Genomic DNA, 18,137 nt, shown 5'->3' on the forward strand with positions numbered 1-18,137 from the left:
TTAGCCTCGACAGCAGGCTCCAAGGAAAGACCACGGTGAACGTCCACGATTTAGACTTTAGTTGCAGTAAATTTTATGAAAGCAATTTGGTACGAGCAAAATCAAGTAGTAAAAAGAGTAAAACTTGAAATTCTGAATCAAATCAAACGACTCGGAGCTTGTTTCATTATTTGTGTGGTTGTGTCTGTGGTCACCCATCACCCTGCCCATCTTAATATTTTTGTTATATATGGTTACAGTTACAGTACTCATATTTTTAAAGGTCTTTAAAAAAGTCACTTTTCACCTTTTCTATGAACATTTATGTCTAAAGTCACTCGTTGCTGTGACGGTTGTTCATCTCTACTCCAACTCCACTGTCTTTTCTGTAGCCGGGGACAGTAGTTGCTGTCTGGATCCTTATGTAGGATCATTTATTTTGGACTTTTAAAGGATCCACAGCATCCCTGTCATGAGTCCGCATTTCGAAAAAGCTCTGAAAACAGCATCCAAACGTTAGAGGTGATTCGAGCTTCTGCAGCAGCACGGCTGCTCTTCTGTGCTTCTAACATTCAATTTTTGATTCAGTTTTATTTACACAGCGCCAAATCACAACAACCATCACCTCAAGGTGCTTTATGCTGTAAGGTAGACCCTAGAATAATACATACAGAGAAAACCCAACAATCATATGAGCCCCTATGAGCAGCACTTTGGTGACAGTGGGAAGGAAGAACTCCCTTTTAACAGGAAGAACCGTGTCTTTGTAAGGCTGTTTTAATACTTTGTGTTTGACTTATTGGCAACAAAAAACTTTGTCTACATTTAGACACCCTTCCATTTTTCCATTTAAATGCTCAACCATCTGATAGGTGCTGCATAACCAGTGGAAATCAGGTCATTTTTAAAGTAGCCTACAAAAAACGTGTTTTGTTTTTTTAAATATACATCTATTAATGCTTGCCTGGCTCACTGATGCAGACTGTCACCACCTCAGTGTATTTACAATGACACCAGTGGTCACTCTGGAGGGGGCTTTCTAAGGCTGTGGTGTTGGCCTTTAGAGAAGTGAAAGAAGCCCCCCCTCAGTGTGTTCTGGATTTTCTCCAAAGTGTTCAGAAAACAAGATGGTTTTCTGGAAAATTCTTCATTTCCCTTGTGTTGAGCCCTGTCTTTGTCTTAGGCTGCTCCAGCTCTTTAAACCAGGTCGCTTAGGGTCGCCCCACAGCCTGCCCGCCTGTCCCCTGTTACATCCTGATGCCACGTCTATCTGTGTCTCGCTGTGTGTCTCTGCGAGTTTATGCTTTCACCATCTTTACATCCTCTTTTATTTTGAAGGTTCGTTTCAAATGTGGCAAACTGCTGCCTTTTTTCCTTTCCTTGCCCTACTTACCTTGGTTGAGTTCGCTCTCACCGGTGTTTGGGTTTAGTTTGGGTTTTTCTTCCTCGATCTTCCTCGCGCTGTCTGTTGTTGTTTACTCTGTCTTTTCGTATTTGGGTTTCTTTGATGGTTTTCCTGCCACCTCAGTGGAGTGTTGACACTAAACCTGAGTGTTCAGCCTGAAGGGATTTACTGCAGCCTCACAGCAGTGACATTGAGAGAGAGAATAAAACTGCCATATTTTGATGTATGAATCACAATGTGGATATTTTCTCATGGCGAATGACTTTTTGTTCATTGACTGTGTTTCCTAACGTTTAGTCTGCCTCTAACTGCTCTGATAGGTGAGGTCAGATACAACCAATGGCATAATAACCAATCAAAGCTGAGCTTCCCTCCAGCTAATCAAATCTGGTAAAACCCTGCTTTGCTAGATTTGGACTTTTTAACCACCACATTTTACACACAGAATGACTCGTCTTCAAACGAGTGTCACATTATAACATCAGGTTATCTTCATACTTAGCTGCTATTTGCTGACAGCTGCTCTCTGCACAGTGCCAGAAGTTTGCTTCAAAAAAAGAGAAATCTTACAGCTGAAGAGCCTCTCCAACATAATTAGCACTCAGCTGACTATGGGCGCTTCAGCAGCGCTGACAGTATTGAGAATAAAATCACATACCTGAAATGGCTGCTGGCCCTCTAATCGAACTCTAATGCTTTCTTAAGTGCTGTGACTGTAATCTGTGGAGTGGACTTTGAGGATTGGACTCCAACAGTTCGGCTGCCACTTTCATGGCTTTGTCAATATATCCCCTGAGTTTCTGTCTGGGGGGGGGGGCTACTGTGATGAAGCCAATTTTAACCGAGACCTCGAGTCCTCCTGCAGCAGCAGAATTAGCAATGATGGATCACTTCTGGACTTTGACCTCAATAAAAAATGAAAATATTAACTGATAAATAATAAATAACAGTTCTTTTGTGTTTGTCGCTCTAAACGTTAGACTAGTGCATCTTCTAATAAATGTAGGTCCTGCTGTAGCAGCCCTTTGTTTAGAGGGTATTTTCTACAAATCTATTTACACGTTCAGTTAATGACCAAAGCTGCAGAGCGAGTTCTTGAAATTTCCTCGGGGATCTTGGACAACAGTTAGCCCTGGTTTGCCCTGATAATCGCTGCGTGCTACAGGGGAAGCTGCGATGCCAGTCTCTCCCACAAGGGCTCGGATAATAAGTCGTGTCCCTCGCCAGCAGGATTGCATTTCATAACCCGATCAAATTAGACGCCGATTGGATGCCAAGGAATTAGCTCAGCCTTGAATATGAGACTGCCTGGTCAATATGCATAGATGACAAGAGACGAGAAGTGTATGTAAGAGAAACCAGAGGAGTGTAAAGGAAGGATGCTGGAGTTCAGAGGAAGCGGGAGGAAAATGAAGGCAAGTGCAGATTGTAGTTCCTCACAACAAGGCGGGTGAGGAAGGCACAAAGTGAACCCATCAACAGAATATTTCCTTCTCTGTCTATTCCTCTCTCCTCCTCTGGACATCTTCCCCTCGGGGTAAAGAGAAGCCTAATCAGCCCCTGGCATTAGATCGATGCTAGCGTCCTCCCCAGCTGTGGCTAATGGAGCACATACTCACTCATTATCTGCAAAAGACAACATTTTCTGGCTTCACACACATCCTGGCTTGAGTTGTTAATTTCTGTGAGTCAAACTAGAAATAACAATGGGAGAAACAGCAGCTAATAACTTGGGCTCCCATCCAGGCCCGCACGAGGCTATTACAGGCTATTTACACTCATTATTTGAGGGAACTATGAATGCAGCAATGAGTGCCACTTTGTTTTTACTGTGCACATTTGTGGCGACACAGCCACCGCTGCTGCCGCAGCATTAACGTGAAGGCTTTTCTGTGTGGTGGCCTCATAAAAATCTGGAGGGAAATGGACCGACTGTGATTCACTGAAGCAAACAGCAGACTGCACCACTGCAGCTCTGAATGCTGCTTTTTTAACCAAAAACTAGTGGGAAAAATGACAGGAGTGTTCTCTTTTCAGATAACAGGGACTAAAAGGAGGGCCGCGTGAAGAATATTTAGAAGGGCGTGGACTCCTTTCAGTGGTTTTTTACAAAATTTAGGGAAATAAGATGGAGAGAGGGGGCTCTGAATCCTACAAATTAGGTTACATTCTCTAGTTAAGTACCAGTGAAAACAGTAGCTTAAACACAAACACCCACGAAGGTTATTTACACTGTTAAAGATGTTCAGTTGCAGTGAATGATCGATATGCTTCAGTATAAAGACAATAACTGGAACAGACTTTAACGGTGGTGAGCTGCTTGAAATGCTTTGAACAACCTACAGTTTCAGTTTTATTTCTATAGCACATTTAAAAGACCAAGGTTGTAATCCTGCAATGCGGCACTCGTGTGACACGAGTGCCGCATTGCAGGATTACAACAATAGAAGAACAAAGAAAATACAGAATAGTTACAGGTAAGAAGCGCGGACCGGGTAGAAGTTAAAATCAAATTTGTTTTGAAGGCTAGCTTAAACAGGTGGGTTTAAACATGATTTGAAGGATTGAATGGATTCCGACACACGGATATCAACCGGCAGGCTATTCCAAAGTTTATGTGCAGCAATCGCGTCCCGATGCCCCCTAGTCTTCCGTTGGGACACTGGTTGCACTAAGAGCCATTGATTGGAGGATCTAAATGCTCTCTTGAGGATATAAAGGTCAAGGAGGTCGATTAAGTAGCTGAGCGACAAGTTATTTAAAATTATAAGTGTACAAAAGGATTTTTAAAACGATACAGGATTTGTCGGGGAGCCAGTGAAGGTTGGCTAAGACAGGTGTGATATGATCATGTCTTCTGGTGCCGCTTAAAAGACGTGCTGCGGCATTTTGGACTGGTTGGAGGCGTTGGATGAGGGAAAGTTGGAGGCCTAGATAAAGAGAATTGCAATAGTCCAATCTCGAAGTAATGAGAGCATCAATGAGCTTTTCTAGGTCTGTATGTCGTATGTCGGGCTTTGCCTTGGAAATTTGGCGTAGTTGGCTACCTGATAAGAACCCTAAAAATCTGTCTAAGAATAACTTTGTCCACATCACACATACATCTGACCTTTTCTTCCTCTTTATTTCATTTTTTAGGTAATAAATAAAACACTGTCGCTTTTGCACAATAATCTAGTAGAAGATGATTTCATGTGTTATCTTTATTGGCTGGAAGTAGAAACAAAACGAGTCAAATTGAACTGGCTGTCATAACCAGAAGATTTTAAATAGTTTGTTTTTTGCATGATTCACTTGTTAGTAGCTATGTTCATATAACACTGATTACTATAACAGCATGGACTCATGCTTAGGGATGTAGAGTATACTGGGAACATGGTACAGACAATGCAAGCATCAAGAACGTAAAACACGTTCTCATCCCAACGAGCAACATACTAGAGGTGGGAATCACCATACATCCCACGATACGATATTATCACAATACTTAACGCACAATACGATATTATCGCAATTTTTAAAAATATTTTTGCGATATTCAGATTCTGTACATGAAGGTAAACGTTATCAATATTCATTTTATCTAATATCAAAGTCTCACACTCAGTCTTTCTCTCATTTCAGTCAGTTTTATTGTTGACAAACTGAACGGTTTGTATTACAGTCTAGTCCAACTTAACTGAATGCAACCATCTGGTACAATTATAGCTATTCTGAACTATGCAATTTATGAAAACTATGCAGCCCATTCAGCAACTGAAGAATTTGAAAGTAAATTAAAACAAAATCTAATTTTACATTAAATAAAAAAGTTTTAAACTTAATTAAAATATAAAATGTCTTAAATGAAAATAAGTAAACTGTCATGTTTATTGCTGCCAAAAAAAAAAGTTAAACACATTTGGACAGTGTCAGGATTCTTGCTCAGAAAAAGGATCAACATGCTCTGAAATCAGAGCACAAAAACCTTTTTTGTAACAAAATATCGATTTCTGCTGTCCCTGTATCGATACATTATTAGCAAACAAAATATCACGATACTACACAGTATCGATTTTTTCCCCACCCCTACAACATACTGATGAATCATCTGTGTTACGCGTTTTGAGGCTTGAAAGCCGGTTGGGATGAATCTATACATGTAAATGTGTTTTATGTTCTGATCCTGAATCACTGTGGAAAACGTGACAGGGTTATGGTTACGGTGAGGACTGGAGTGGAGTGGACGGCTGGAGCCAGAGTGTTTCATAAGGACCTGGAAAGGTACGTTTAGCGTTACTACAGGTTACAGCAGTCAAACCAGTCGTGTATGAAATGAGATTGTACAACTTTGTTGCAGGGAACAGGACATAAATTGATAACTTATTATGTAATATCTACCTGAGCGATGACATACATGTTTTATCTTTGCAGAAAATAACTGTAAATTAGAGTTATGACTTCCTGCGCTGGCTGCTGTGCTGCCGGGAGACGCACTGTTTCTCTTCTCACCGTTTCTATTCTATATGCATGCAAACGCCTTTGAACAGAAGAGCGAGATGCAAAGAAAATGCTCGCTCTGGGGGATATTTACCATGTTTACTGATGCTTACAGTCGTAACGATGATCAATGACATTACCGCTGCATCAAACTTCCGCCCCCGCAGCATCTCATGAAGCTATCAATCAGGTAGAAGCCTTACCTTCACATTTCTCCAGGATCTGAACAGTCTCCCCCACCTCCAGAGCCAAACCCTGAGTCACTGAGCCTCGGAAGTTGCAGATGACTGTGGAGAGAATGAGAGAGATGGGAAAAGATGAGATCCTAGGAAGACAGAGAAAATGATAACAGCTGCAGACGCTCTGACATTTGTCGAACATGCACGCAATACAAGAAAAAGGTTACGGCATGAAAGATCGGCGTCTGAACTTTTGGACGGCAACAGCTTATTTTCATCACTGATCAAAGGATGTTATCAAAGCACATAAATACAAAGTAATGCCCTCGTCTGCTTTCATCACTGCGTGTCTGTCCCATGACAACAGGGTGACGTTAGACATTAGAGCTTGACTGAGCACATCCAGACCGTGCTGTACCAGGCACTGTTGATGTTCATATTCCTCATGACTGCTCCAGTACACCCAGTAAACAACGGGCCTCACAGCTCATCCTGCTGATGCAGTCAGTGCAAGCGGCTCTGTTACAGGACTGCAATGTTAAATTGATCATCAGGAAATCTAACCGTGCAGGTTAAAGTCTCACTGGTGTCTTAATCATGAGTAAACTGGCTAAGAGGGCAGCGGACATTATTATGAATATAACTATTGTTAAGGCACAAATGCAGCTGTAATGCTAAAAGATGCGAGCACAGTCTCCAGGTCACGAGGTAAAAATGGGTACAGTTCAAATCAATTTCAATGCATCTCTAAGAGCGATAGCGTCGACCACGAGGCGACTCAATACTGTCCTCTCGTCTGTGTAGGTGTTCAGACAGGAGGCCACAGGTGTGTCTGAACGCAGAACAAGACGAGATCTTAAAACTGTCTTTGTCTGTTTAACTTTCTGCTTTGATAAAGGCTCTTTGTTTTTAAAGACTGTACATCTTTCCCATTGAGTCTGTGGTGAACTGACCTTGAAGACAAAGACAGCTTTAAGACCAAGTCGTGCTCACGCTGGACAATCATGCTTTCTGTCACCAATCCCACTCTTAGTCTCCAAATTTAGTCCCTGGGTGTTTACGCAACGTGTCATCTGTGCATGCCGTTTGCAGGTCTCGCTGTCAGTGCTGTTTTCCTCTGCAGGGCTCAGGCGTCGCACTTAGCTGCACATGTCATTTTGTTCCTGATGTTGTTAAATTAGGACTTTTTAAGAAAAAGAATCACAAGATATCAAAATGATGGAAAGCATGAAAAAGCTGTCAAAAGCTGCAGATATGGTAATAATGTTGCCAACTTATTCATGTCACAGCAGGGTTGAGAGCTGTTGCCGCCTCGGAGCAAACACATAAAAAAAGACAGTGAAAACTGAATTTTTACACACAGCTGAATTAACACAGCGCCACATCTGAAATTCAAATTTCAGCAAATCTTTAAAAAGGTCTCAAGAAAACTAGATGCCACCTGTAAAAAGACGACGAGAGAGGAGTCCAAGGCATTAGTCATTTCTGCTAATGCCCACAAATCCTTTCACTTTGAAGTAACGCTGTTCTAGTCAAACCTGGGTGCAGGCAGGAGGTCGGTTTCTAATAATCACTGTTGTGTTTCCCAAAGACAACACAGTACCTTGTATTGTTGTTAGGTGGAGATATGGAAATTTTAAAGGCTTTTCTTCTTCTTTTTTTTTTGTTTTGTTTTTTTTGCCTGTCCCGTTTGGCTCTTTTGCCATCAGAATTGTTGTCTAAAGGCAAAGAAAGATGCCCAACGGATTTACTTTACCAAATTGACCATCCCAGCCTTGCCATAATGGTCCATTTGATTCACCTTTTATTGTTTATTGTTCTTTGCCATACTTTGAGACAAACAGCTGATGAATCAGATGCTCGCAAAAAAGTTGCCACCACTCTGCAGCCTCACTCGTAGCGGCTCATGAACGAGCTCTCCGCCTGTCCTAGGTTCTGTGTGAGAGGCTCTCCAGCTAGCAGTGGACCAACAGGACAGACGGACGACTATTACCAGCTGCAGTTCAAAGATGACATTGGACGACATAACCATTTTAGAAGATTGTAATCTGAAGGAAATGCTTAAAAAATCAGCTACTGTGCACACAGCAAACTGTAGTTTGAGCTGCCGACTGCAGTCTGGTACTGTGGCAGCGAGGACACACAGCTCACACCGACGGGACTGTTGCATCTGTCTCTGCCTGGCTTTGTCTCTGTGTTGCTGTCACCATCTGTCTCCGTATCATCAGCGTCACTCTCGCTCTCTGCCGTCGCTGTCACTCTCTGTGTCACTGTAATGCTCTCTGTCTCCACTATTAGCAGCGATCAGTTGGGATTGTCACTGTTTTGGATTGTGTCACTGACAATCTCAACTCCCTCGAGCCCTTCATCCCCGTGTGTCTCTCTTTGTTGGCTGTGACTTTCAACGTCAGTCCATCATAGTCCCTGGCATCATCAGAGACCCTGTCATGCTCTCACGGTCTTGCCCTGACCAAGTGTAAAATGCAACCAACCACTGCTCAATTACCTTTTATGTCCCACAAACCTCTAGTTGTCATGTTCCAAGTAGAACTGGAGTTTGACTGTGTTAAAACAACAACAAGAAAAAACACTGAAGCACAGTGAAGAGCGCGCCAGGAGACGGAGCTGTAGCCCTCCGAGGCCGAAGCAGCGACCAGTGTTCGGTCTCTCTCGACACAGACGGCTGCCATTGTTCCCATGCTACACGCTCTCTTTGTAAATAGCTTGTTAGCTTTGATGGACCCTGTTCTTGACCTCATCTTCTCTGAACGCTGCTCGAGCGTGACTCCATCCTCCTCCTCCTCCCACCTGTTATCCAAACGTATGTAATCGTGATCAGAGGACTTTTGTTCTGGCTCACGACTGCAGATTATAAGAACTGGCTCACCAAAGAGAACAGCATGCGTCTCACTTACTGTAATGTACACAGGAGAGCTGTAACTCACAGATCATCACAGAAGTTTGAAATTAACATCAGTTAATCAGTCTGTCTCATTTCATTACCCTTTTAGTAAAGCATGCAAATTTAGTGCTGATTATAATAATTTAAGAAAGATGAAACTTTCTGGAAAGATGTTTAATAATCACTCATCTTATTTATCAGGATAAGACTCGGACGCAACACTGAAAATGTTTGCAAGCTGTTTGAAATGTAACTAAAAACATAGAATGGAATCATCTACAAATCTACACATTAAATGAGAAAATGTACAGGTTTAAGAAAAAAGGCTTATTTTGAGTTTGATGGCAGCAACATGTGTCAGAAACGTTAGACAGGCCTTCATCAACGTCTGGGACCCGAGCAGAGCAGCTGCCGGACTTTTGGGAGAAGAACGCTGTCCCATTCTAGCTGATAATAAGCCTGATGGTCGACGTCTTCTTTAGTGCTGAAGACGTCCGTGTGGTTGCCCCTATCGCAACTTTCTTGAGACATGTGGCAACCCTTAAATTTGAAATGAGCTCATATTTTTCATAGCATAGTAAAATGTCTCAATTTAAACGCGTGTTTTCAGCGTTTCTGTGTGGAGAAACTGTCAGTTTATGGGGTTTGCAAATCATTGCAGACCATAGTTATTTTTCAGTTTATATAGCGTCACAACATTTTCTGGGTGGGGCTTGTAGACGACATAAAACTTGGCAGGAAACACATGATGACCTCAGTTTACACTGCAAACAGTGGATTTCATGCACAATACATCTTGTATTCACAGAACTCTGCATAACCTGGAATCAGAAATAGAAATCTGATGGAAAAGACTGTGGATGGAAATTATGATGGATGAGACCCAGGGAGTCAGTATTAATGAAAGTGCTTCATATACACATTAAGTTTATTTTATCCAGTCAGACCGAAGGTTGATCTGGAACATCCAATAATCCCTGAAAGACTTTACTTTAAATATCCCTACTAATGAAAAATCAGATGGTCTTCAGTGGTTCCATGCATCTATTCTTTAGACACCACAGGGCGTGAACGTGTTAACCACTCGACCACGGCACCACTCAAACAGGAACAGCAATGTTTTCATTAAACAAACTTTATGTAAATTAAAAAATTCTGAAAAACAGTAAGTTAGGGACAAATATCCCCAAATAAAGGTGGAACTGAAACTCTTGGAGCTGCTGGTTCATCCTGTTGGTGAGACGTCCGTTTGGGTTTTTTCCTTTCTGTGCCTCTGGGGAAGCTGCCACAAAGCTAAGAGCTCTCCAGAGAAGACAAGAGGCAGAGCAGAGACGATGAGGAGAGGCACACACACCGAACACTCACGGGGATTAGCATTGCTCTATCTGGCTCGTATTGGCATTTAGATTATCCAGCGGATTGGGTCAATAGTCTGACAAATGACTCACATCTGTTAAGCCAGTCACACCACTTAGCCTGTGGCCTTTCCACGTCTGTGCGTGTTTGTGTATGAATGAGATTGTGAGGATGAAGGAAGTCCCAAAAAACAAATGATGGAAACAAAGCTGTGCGTGTGTTTGTGCACACGCCACTTCTCAGATGGTTTAGTGAACAGAATAATTCAATTTGGAGTGTGACTGCGGAGGCTCTGTTTCAATATTTAATTGCTGCTCAAGAATTCCACCAAAATCCAAACTGATCCAGACACATGACACAAATTTCACCGCTGAATAATTTAAAGAAGGAACTTTCTTCTCATCAGTGGAACAAAGGTTGTACATTTGAAGAAAACATATTTGGCACAAGCTTTTAAGTAAAGGACCTCAGAGCGCCGTGTGCCACACTGAAGATTCATGAGTAACTACAAAAAGAGTTCGAACAGGATAAAAGAAATCAACAAACTGCACTTCAGTGCTCGCGCTGGAAAATGCTGCAAACTTGTTCAAACGCATCTCCTATCATCTTTTATTAAGTGCAGCATCGTTGCGTGTTTTCAGATCCAAATGCAGAGAAAACACTTTGAAACACTTGAATTTCAACACCCACAAGTAGAAATATACAAGAAAGATTACATTTGTTTTTAAAAACTTGCACATATAGGACATGAGAGGGTTTTTTAGCAATTAAAGCTAATCCGTAGGGTCTCAATTAGGGGTATCTTCTCTTTGCCACCCCCTCTTTGAGATTTTAAAGCAGAGAGCAGCAATGATTACAGCTGGTATATAATTCACTTCTATTCTATTTCGTTTATATATAACACCACAACAACAACCGTCGTCTCAAGGTGCTTTATATTGTAAGGTAAAGACAATAATACAGAGAAAACCCAACAATCATATGACTCAATGTCAACAAGCACTTTTAACTCCCTTTTAACAGGAAGAAGCCTCACCCAGAGGTTTTTCTGTCATCTCTACTGCTACAGTGGCCACATGGGGGTCCGTGTGTGAACAAGTATTCCCTTAAAATTGTGGACCTCAGGAGCACAGGAGTGATAAAGTCCTTTTTTATCGTCTACATGTGTCTGGAGTTTTGTTCTGGTCTCGGTTTGTAGTGCTACAAACCTCGTCTGTGTGAGCTCCACACACCTGATGTTTAAATGTTTTGGGCCATCAGATGAAAGTTGGATGAAACGGTGTGCAGTACAGTAAATCCAACTAAGTTGCAGTTTCTCCAATAAGCTCCACAAAAAGCACCGTTTCAAACTGCTGCTGTATTTGAAACTGCGCACATAGAACATATAGACTGTAGATAAAAGACGAACATATAGGATTTGATTCAGCCTCTGGTCTGTGAAGTCGTGCTGTTCAGCGCTGAGACGATTCTGCCTTTGCTTAGCACTGCAATTATTTTGCAGTTTCATTGTTTTGCTAATTACATACAGCACAAAGTTTTTTAATATAAGGAAGTGAAACTCTTGAGATTTAATATCTGTTTAGTGAGAAGACGGTCAACATTAACTGAGCGCGTCTGTGGATGGTGGGAGAAACTTAAGAAAACTGGTGCAGAGATTATGCAAACTCATCACATAAAGGTCCTCTGATCCCTGTGAGCTAACAGCACTAACAGCTGAGCCAATCAACTGCATGAAGGGCGCACAGGTATTATAAAAAGTTCACCCCTCAGGTGATCATTTCCTTTTTTTCCTTTTAATAGTTTTTTATACGAGACCCTGATTGCTTAATTAGGACGTGGATCACTTTCACAACACATTGCTTACACAGAATTCATTATTATATTCACATTTCTCGACTCCAGTTTTCTCCTTCGAGTCAGTTATTCCCTCAGAGGCCGGTCACACGTCTGCCAATATGCCTGGAAAATTGGAAATTGGTGTGAAAAACACATTTTTCAAGGAAGTGTTTCTTTGCCACCTTTTAAACATTCACCAAAGCAGCTCTGCTTTTAAATGATCTTATCACACAGGTGTTGTGATGACCTCCAGACATTTTTAGGAGCGCTTGCTTTTCTTTTTAGCCATTTCTCCTTCAGTTCAGAAAGATAGTGGCTCCACAGAGTAGCTGGTTATAAATTTGCCCGATAAACTCCTCTCAAGGAGGAGAAACAAACTCCTCGGGGGTGGTGTTAGTCCAGGCGTTTGGCACAGAAACATGTAAAGCTAACAGCTTGAGACGAAGGTAACAGCTGAAAGACGCTTTCCTCAGTTTACAATATGTATACAAAGTACATGTATTACATCAATAGACAAGAAGTAGAAGGATTAAAGATCAACATGGCAAAAATAGAATTCTGTTTAATGAAATCATTTGGAGAAAGCTCTGAATGAATGTAAGAAGAAGGCATAACTTTAAAAACTCGCCTTGTTTGGAGTCATTTTCCTAAGATTTTAAAAGATGAGCTTAGAGCAGTGTTTGATGACAAAGTTTAAAGTGGGATCCTCTCATTAACTGATCTGTATTTTAACAGTTGTTGACACCTGCTGAGTTTAAAATATAAAAAGAAAACTTAGTTGTGGGTGAACTAAGTGAGCTGGGCAAACTCACACTTCCCACGTTGGCCCTGAGTAGATGTTCCCATACAGGGACCACAGCTGTTTTGCCCTTTGGAGCCTGTGTACAGGTTTCAGTAAACCCAGGAGGGCCTCGTGTGGGCTCGTGTGGGCCCGTAGACATCTTTGCCCTTTTGAGCCACTGAGAGGGAGCCCCCCAGGGGTGTGTTCTGAGCCCCCTGCTGTACTCTTTGTACACATATGACTGTGTGGCCACTACCAGCTCCACCACCATCATCAAGTTTGCTGACGACACCGTCGTGGTGGGCCTGATCTCTGATAACAACGAGACGGCCTACCTGAAGGAGATTAGGAATCTGGAGAACTGGTGCCAGAGGAACAACCTCCTTCTAAACGTCAGTAAGACAAAGGAGCTGATAGTGGACTTCAGCACTAAGCAGGAGAGGAACTACCAGACCCCCGTCATCAACGAGTGCCCAGTGGAGAGAGTGGACAGCTTCAAATACCTCGGAGTTCACATCACGCAGGACCTGTCATGGTCCTGTCACATCAACACCGTGGTGAAAAAGGCCCGTCAGCGTCTCTACCACCTCAGACGCTTGAGAGACTTCCAACTGCCCTCCAAGGTGCTCAGGAACTTTTACTCGTGCACCATAGAGAGCATCCTGGCGGGAAACATCTTAACCTGGTTCGGGAACAGCACCATGCAGGACAGACGAGCTCTACAGAGGGTTGTGCGGTCAGCTGAGCGCACCATCCGCTCCGAGCTCCCTGACCTGCACTCAATCTACAGCAGGCGGTGCTGGACCAAGGCCAGGAAGATGGTGAAGGACCTCAGCCATCCCAACAACAGACTGTTCTCTCTGCTGAGGTCAGGAAAGCGATTCCGCTCCCTGAAGACCAACACAGAGAGACTGAGGAGGAGCTTCTTCCCGCAGGCGATACGGTCTCTCAATCACACCACCACACAGTACTGACCCACACATATGGTTCTTACACACACACTGGACTTTCTGGACATTGTTTTCACTTCATTACTTAAATCACGCTGCTGTTATTGTGTATATATTTATTTATATTTCTTCATACATTCTTATATAGTTCTATATTGTGTATTTTGTTGTACAGTTATTTTATTTTCAACTTTAATTTATATATTTATCTTTATCTTATTCTTTCCCAGTTAAATTTACCCTTCATTCTAATTTGTGTTGTACAGTTATTTCATTTTTAACCTTAATTTATATTTTATTCCTTCCTAGTTAAATTTACCCTTTTTAATTTTTCATATTTATTTCCTATCTTATTCATAGCCTTTTCCTTTTTTTGTTTTCTTTAGGTCACGAGCAGTTGTCCAAGCATTTCACTACATATCGTACTGTGTATGACTGTGTACGTGACAAATAAAATTTGAATTTGAATTTTGAGAGGGAACCTTTGGGGTCCCTGCAGTGGGTGCTGTCTGCAGCCCGACACAGGCCCCAAGTGGGCACATATACTGGGATTAAACCACATTAATAACAATATGCGTCCCAGTGGACTTTCCTTTCACTGTAAACGGTCGAATGCAAATAATGTTGTATTCTGCATCTCGATCCTCCACGAACGCATCACACATTTACACATCTGTGCTTTCAGTTCACAGATATGAAAGATAAACAATGTGAACATGTTGAGCGCCCGGTTCGTCGACACAGTGTTTTGTGTTTTTGGTTCTTTGAATTTGTTTATTTCATTATATTCTAACATTTTGTCTAATGGGTTATAGGATTGTTCTAAGTTTAGGTTCTCCGTGTGGTTTATGTTAGAGTTGTTCCACAGTTTTGCTTCCCTTGTCTCGTTAGCCCTGATTTGTCCCAGCTGTGTTTCCCTCCTGTTTCCCATTCCCCGATTCCTCCCCCTGTGGATTTAAGCCCTGTGTTTCCTTCGGTCTGTGTGTCTTCAACGTTACACTGTGTGCCAGCCTGCCAGTCAGTTTAGTTAGGCTGGGTCTCAGCAATAAAGCTGTTGTTGGAATGTACTTTTCACCTCCTGGAGTCTGCACATTGGGTCCTCCTCTCCTGCTGCACACAACACATGACAGAATAGTCTCAAGTGTGAACCGAACCACAGGGAGACTGTGTGTGCAAGCAAAAGAGAAAGAGGGGGAAAAGGATCTCCAGAGAGAGGGCAATTTTAAAGTAAAGGGGCAGATAGTCAAATGTCTAAAGATGTTGCTGCCAAGAAGTTTCCATGTGGAAAGAAACGAGACGAATATTTTTACATTGCAATATTATTTTATATGGTTAACATGCTGGAAACCAAAGACCCAATTAGTGCTTTTATTTCCTGTAAGTGTACTTCTGTCTGCATGTACAAATCTGTGTGTGTGTGTGTGTGTGTGTGTGTGTGTGTGCTGGTCTCTGTATGGTTGACGATGCTGGAATAAATGTAAAGACACTAAGAGCCTAATATAGAGATGACAGAGAATCGTGCTGGTTTGTTGCATGTGTTCCTGTATTATTTGCATGTGCAGTGACTGTGCGTCTGCATGCATGCATGCTTTGCAACCTAAAGCAAGCTGAAATGTAAGACAGAAGCAGCGAACAAAGTGTTAGGGGGTGATGTAGGAAACAGCTTGAGTAAAACCGGAGCACAGAAAAGTCTTTCTCAGCAACAGCAGTGGCAGCAAACAGAACTAGGCCGACAGTAGTGAGTGCGACAGTACACACCAACCCACATACAGCTGAGCTAAACTGTACTGCACAGATGGGACACAGATCTCAGTATGTCTTGTTGAGCCTGGAGATCTGTTCTCTGCTATTAATAGGCTAAACAGGAAAACTACTCAGATGCACTTTACCCTCAGCTCTCCCCGACCGATCAACTACAGACGTCTCTATAACCAACGGTTCGATGGCCAAAAGTCCTTCCTTTAAACAGGAAGAAACCTTCAGCATAACTGCAACCAGGTGTGTGTGAGAGGAAAGAGAAGAGAGCTGAGGCGCGATGAAAGGGACGTGATGACCGTCTGTGCCAGTTTACAGAATTTACACAAAGTGGATTTTGTGTCTTTTGCGCAGTTTATTAGCATCTTCCAATAAACTGAGTATTTCTAAAAGTGACACAAGATGAGATTCTCTCTGGTTACTCACATTTTCAAGGCTTTGTGATGATCTCACAAACTCATCTTTTGTAAGGAAGTGAGAAAAGTGTCCTTGACTGAAAAAGCTGCTGCCTCTCCATGCTCCCGAGGCGGCGGTCTGGTTTCTGGATGCCAGTCAAATGAATCAAATAACAACTAGCTTGACTTTTAAGGCATTGTCTTCACCGTTTAGCCCATTCAGAGTTGTTGGAAGTATTAAAAGAGTCATTTGTTATTTTGGCAGCCCCATGCAGCTGGGACACTCTGTGATTTATGCTATGAACACAGTAAGCCAAGAAAAATGATGACTGCACAAACCTACAGCCAATTTTCTAGAACGTTTATTAAGTGGAAGGTTTTTGACTCGAGAATTAAAAAGATTCAGTGTTTATGCATTAAGGGCGCCCATTAGTTATTTACACTGTTTGGAAAAATGGCCAGCTGAAGAGAAGGAGGGACATTTAAAATGTAAAATGTCAGCGTGTCACTGCAATTATTCCTCTGAAGATAAAGGCAAAGGGTTAACTGGATGAAGCCGCAGGCAGAGCTCAAACACCTACACACATTTATCTTCTAACAGAAGTCATTATCGCACTCATGATGAAAGTTTAATCGAGGTAATGGCTTATAGGAAACAGCCTTTAATCAAGCCATTAAGAGCCTTCGGGGAGCGAAGTCTGGCGATAGTGGAAGGACGTCGTTATCGGGGCTTTCAAATTTTGGTGTAAGCGATTAGAGAAGTAGAGTACAGTCTAAGTGCTGAAATCAAATGTCCCACACACACCGGGGGAACATCACGGGACCTTTTAACGACCTCTTTAGACACTTAGGTATGTACATATGATATAATCAGAGCCTGCTTTTATACCACGTCTGAAATGGAAAACGGCGTGCATCTACTTAATGATGTCCCATATAACCCCGAGGTTCATTCCAGACACAGAGCTAATTACTTTCATTTTCTTTCTCCCTGCAGATGATTTCTTGATTATCTACAGAACAGCAAAAATAATAAATAAATAAATATATAAGAATAAATAAATACAATTAAAAATCTTCAAAATCAAGTTTATTTATCGTCTCTCATTAAACTGAAACCTATTATTATATCAAAAATCAAACAAGCTTCAAAATAAGAGGGAGTTGATGTGATTGCAACCGAACACACACACACACACACACACACACACACACACACACACACACACACACACACACACACACATGCACACACACACACACACACACACACAAAGCTCAAGGAGCTAAGCTCCAAAATAAAACAGGAAGTGAACTGAAAGAAGGACAAACTATTCAGAGAAAAATGAAACCAGGAAGAGAAAAACTACAGATTATGGCAGAACCAGGAAGTAACTACAAAGCTTATGATACTTTTAACGGTTCTTCCCGCATAAAGATAACATCCAATTCAACTAACTTTATTTATATAGCACCAAGTAACAACAACAGTGGCCTCAAGGTGCTCTGATGACCTCCCATATATTTGCCCATAAGATTGAAGTTTTGACATCTGAGTAAAGTTGTGGTTTGATGACCATTTGAACAGGTTCCGGGTTTTTCCAAGTGCAGACATCTAAGCTCGTCTAGGCGGAGATCACCTTGATTAAGTTATGATGCACCCACAGCCGAAACAAGGAGGAAAAAGTTAAAGTACTCTGGCTGCTAACAAGTATTTACAAAGTCTTTTGAGCCACACTTCTAAATCCTGAAAATCAGACCAGAAATGCTGTACAGCTGTCTGAAAGTCCAGGTTTTTGTCCTGTGCTTTGAAAATGTTCCCACACTGCTCAGTTTTTACAGCCTACCTGTCACTGTACTGGGTCTGTGACGCAGTGTTTTGTGTATTCTAGTTTTATTCTTTGATTGTTGTATTTTCTCAGTCTTTCCTGGTTCAATTTGAACGACTCTGGTGTGTCTTTGTCACTGTGTTTAGGTTCATTTGTGTCAGCTGTTTCCCCGTGTGTTTCCATGTCCCCAGATCAACTCCTTTGTGTATTTAAGTCCTTTGTCTTCCTTTGTTCATTGTCAGGTCGTCTGTTTTCCTCTCGTCACGGTTGATTCACAGTTCCACATTCTTG

At 42.0% G+C, this 18,137-nt stretch overlaps 1 protein-coding gene across 9 annotated transcripts in view; it reads right to left on the reverse strand.

Moving 5' to 3' along the window:
• LOC101477666 (dedicator of cytokinesis protein 3) overlaps positions 1-18,137 on the reverse strand; it is a 239,469-nt gene that overhangs the window by 149,127 nt on the left and 72,205 nt on the right. For all 9 annotated transcript variants that reach the window (XM_076884370.1, XM_076884369.1, XM_076884367.1 and 6 more), the window contains exon 2: positions 6,067-6,150. In XM_076884370.1, coding sequence (XP_076740485.1) covers positions 6,067-6,150 — 84 coding nt within the window. The remainder of the gene's footprint in view (positions 1-6,066; positions 6,151-18,137) is intronic.

This window comes from Maylandia zebra, linkage group LG5 (assembly GCF_041146795.1).
Source record: "Maylandia zebra isolate NMK-2024a linkage group LG5, Mzebra_GT3a, whole genome shotgun sequence".
Classification (NCBI taxonomy): Eukaryota; Metazoa; Chordata; class Actinopteri; order Cichliformes; family Cichlidae; genus Maylandia; species Maylandia zebra.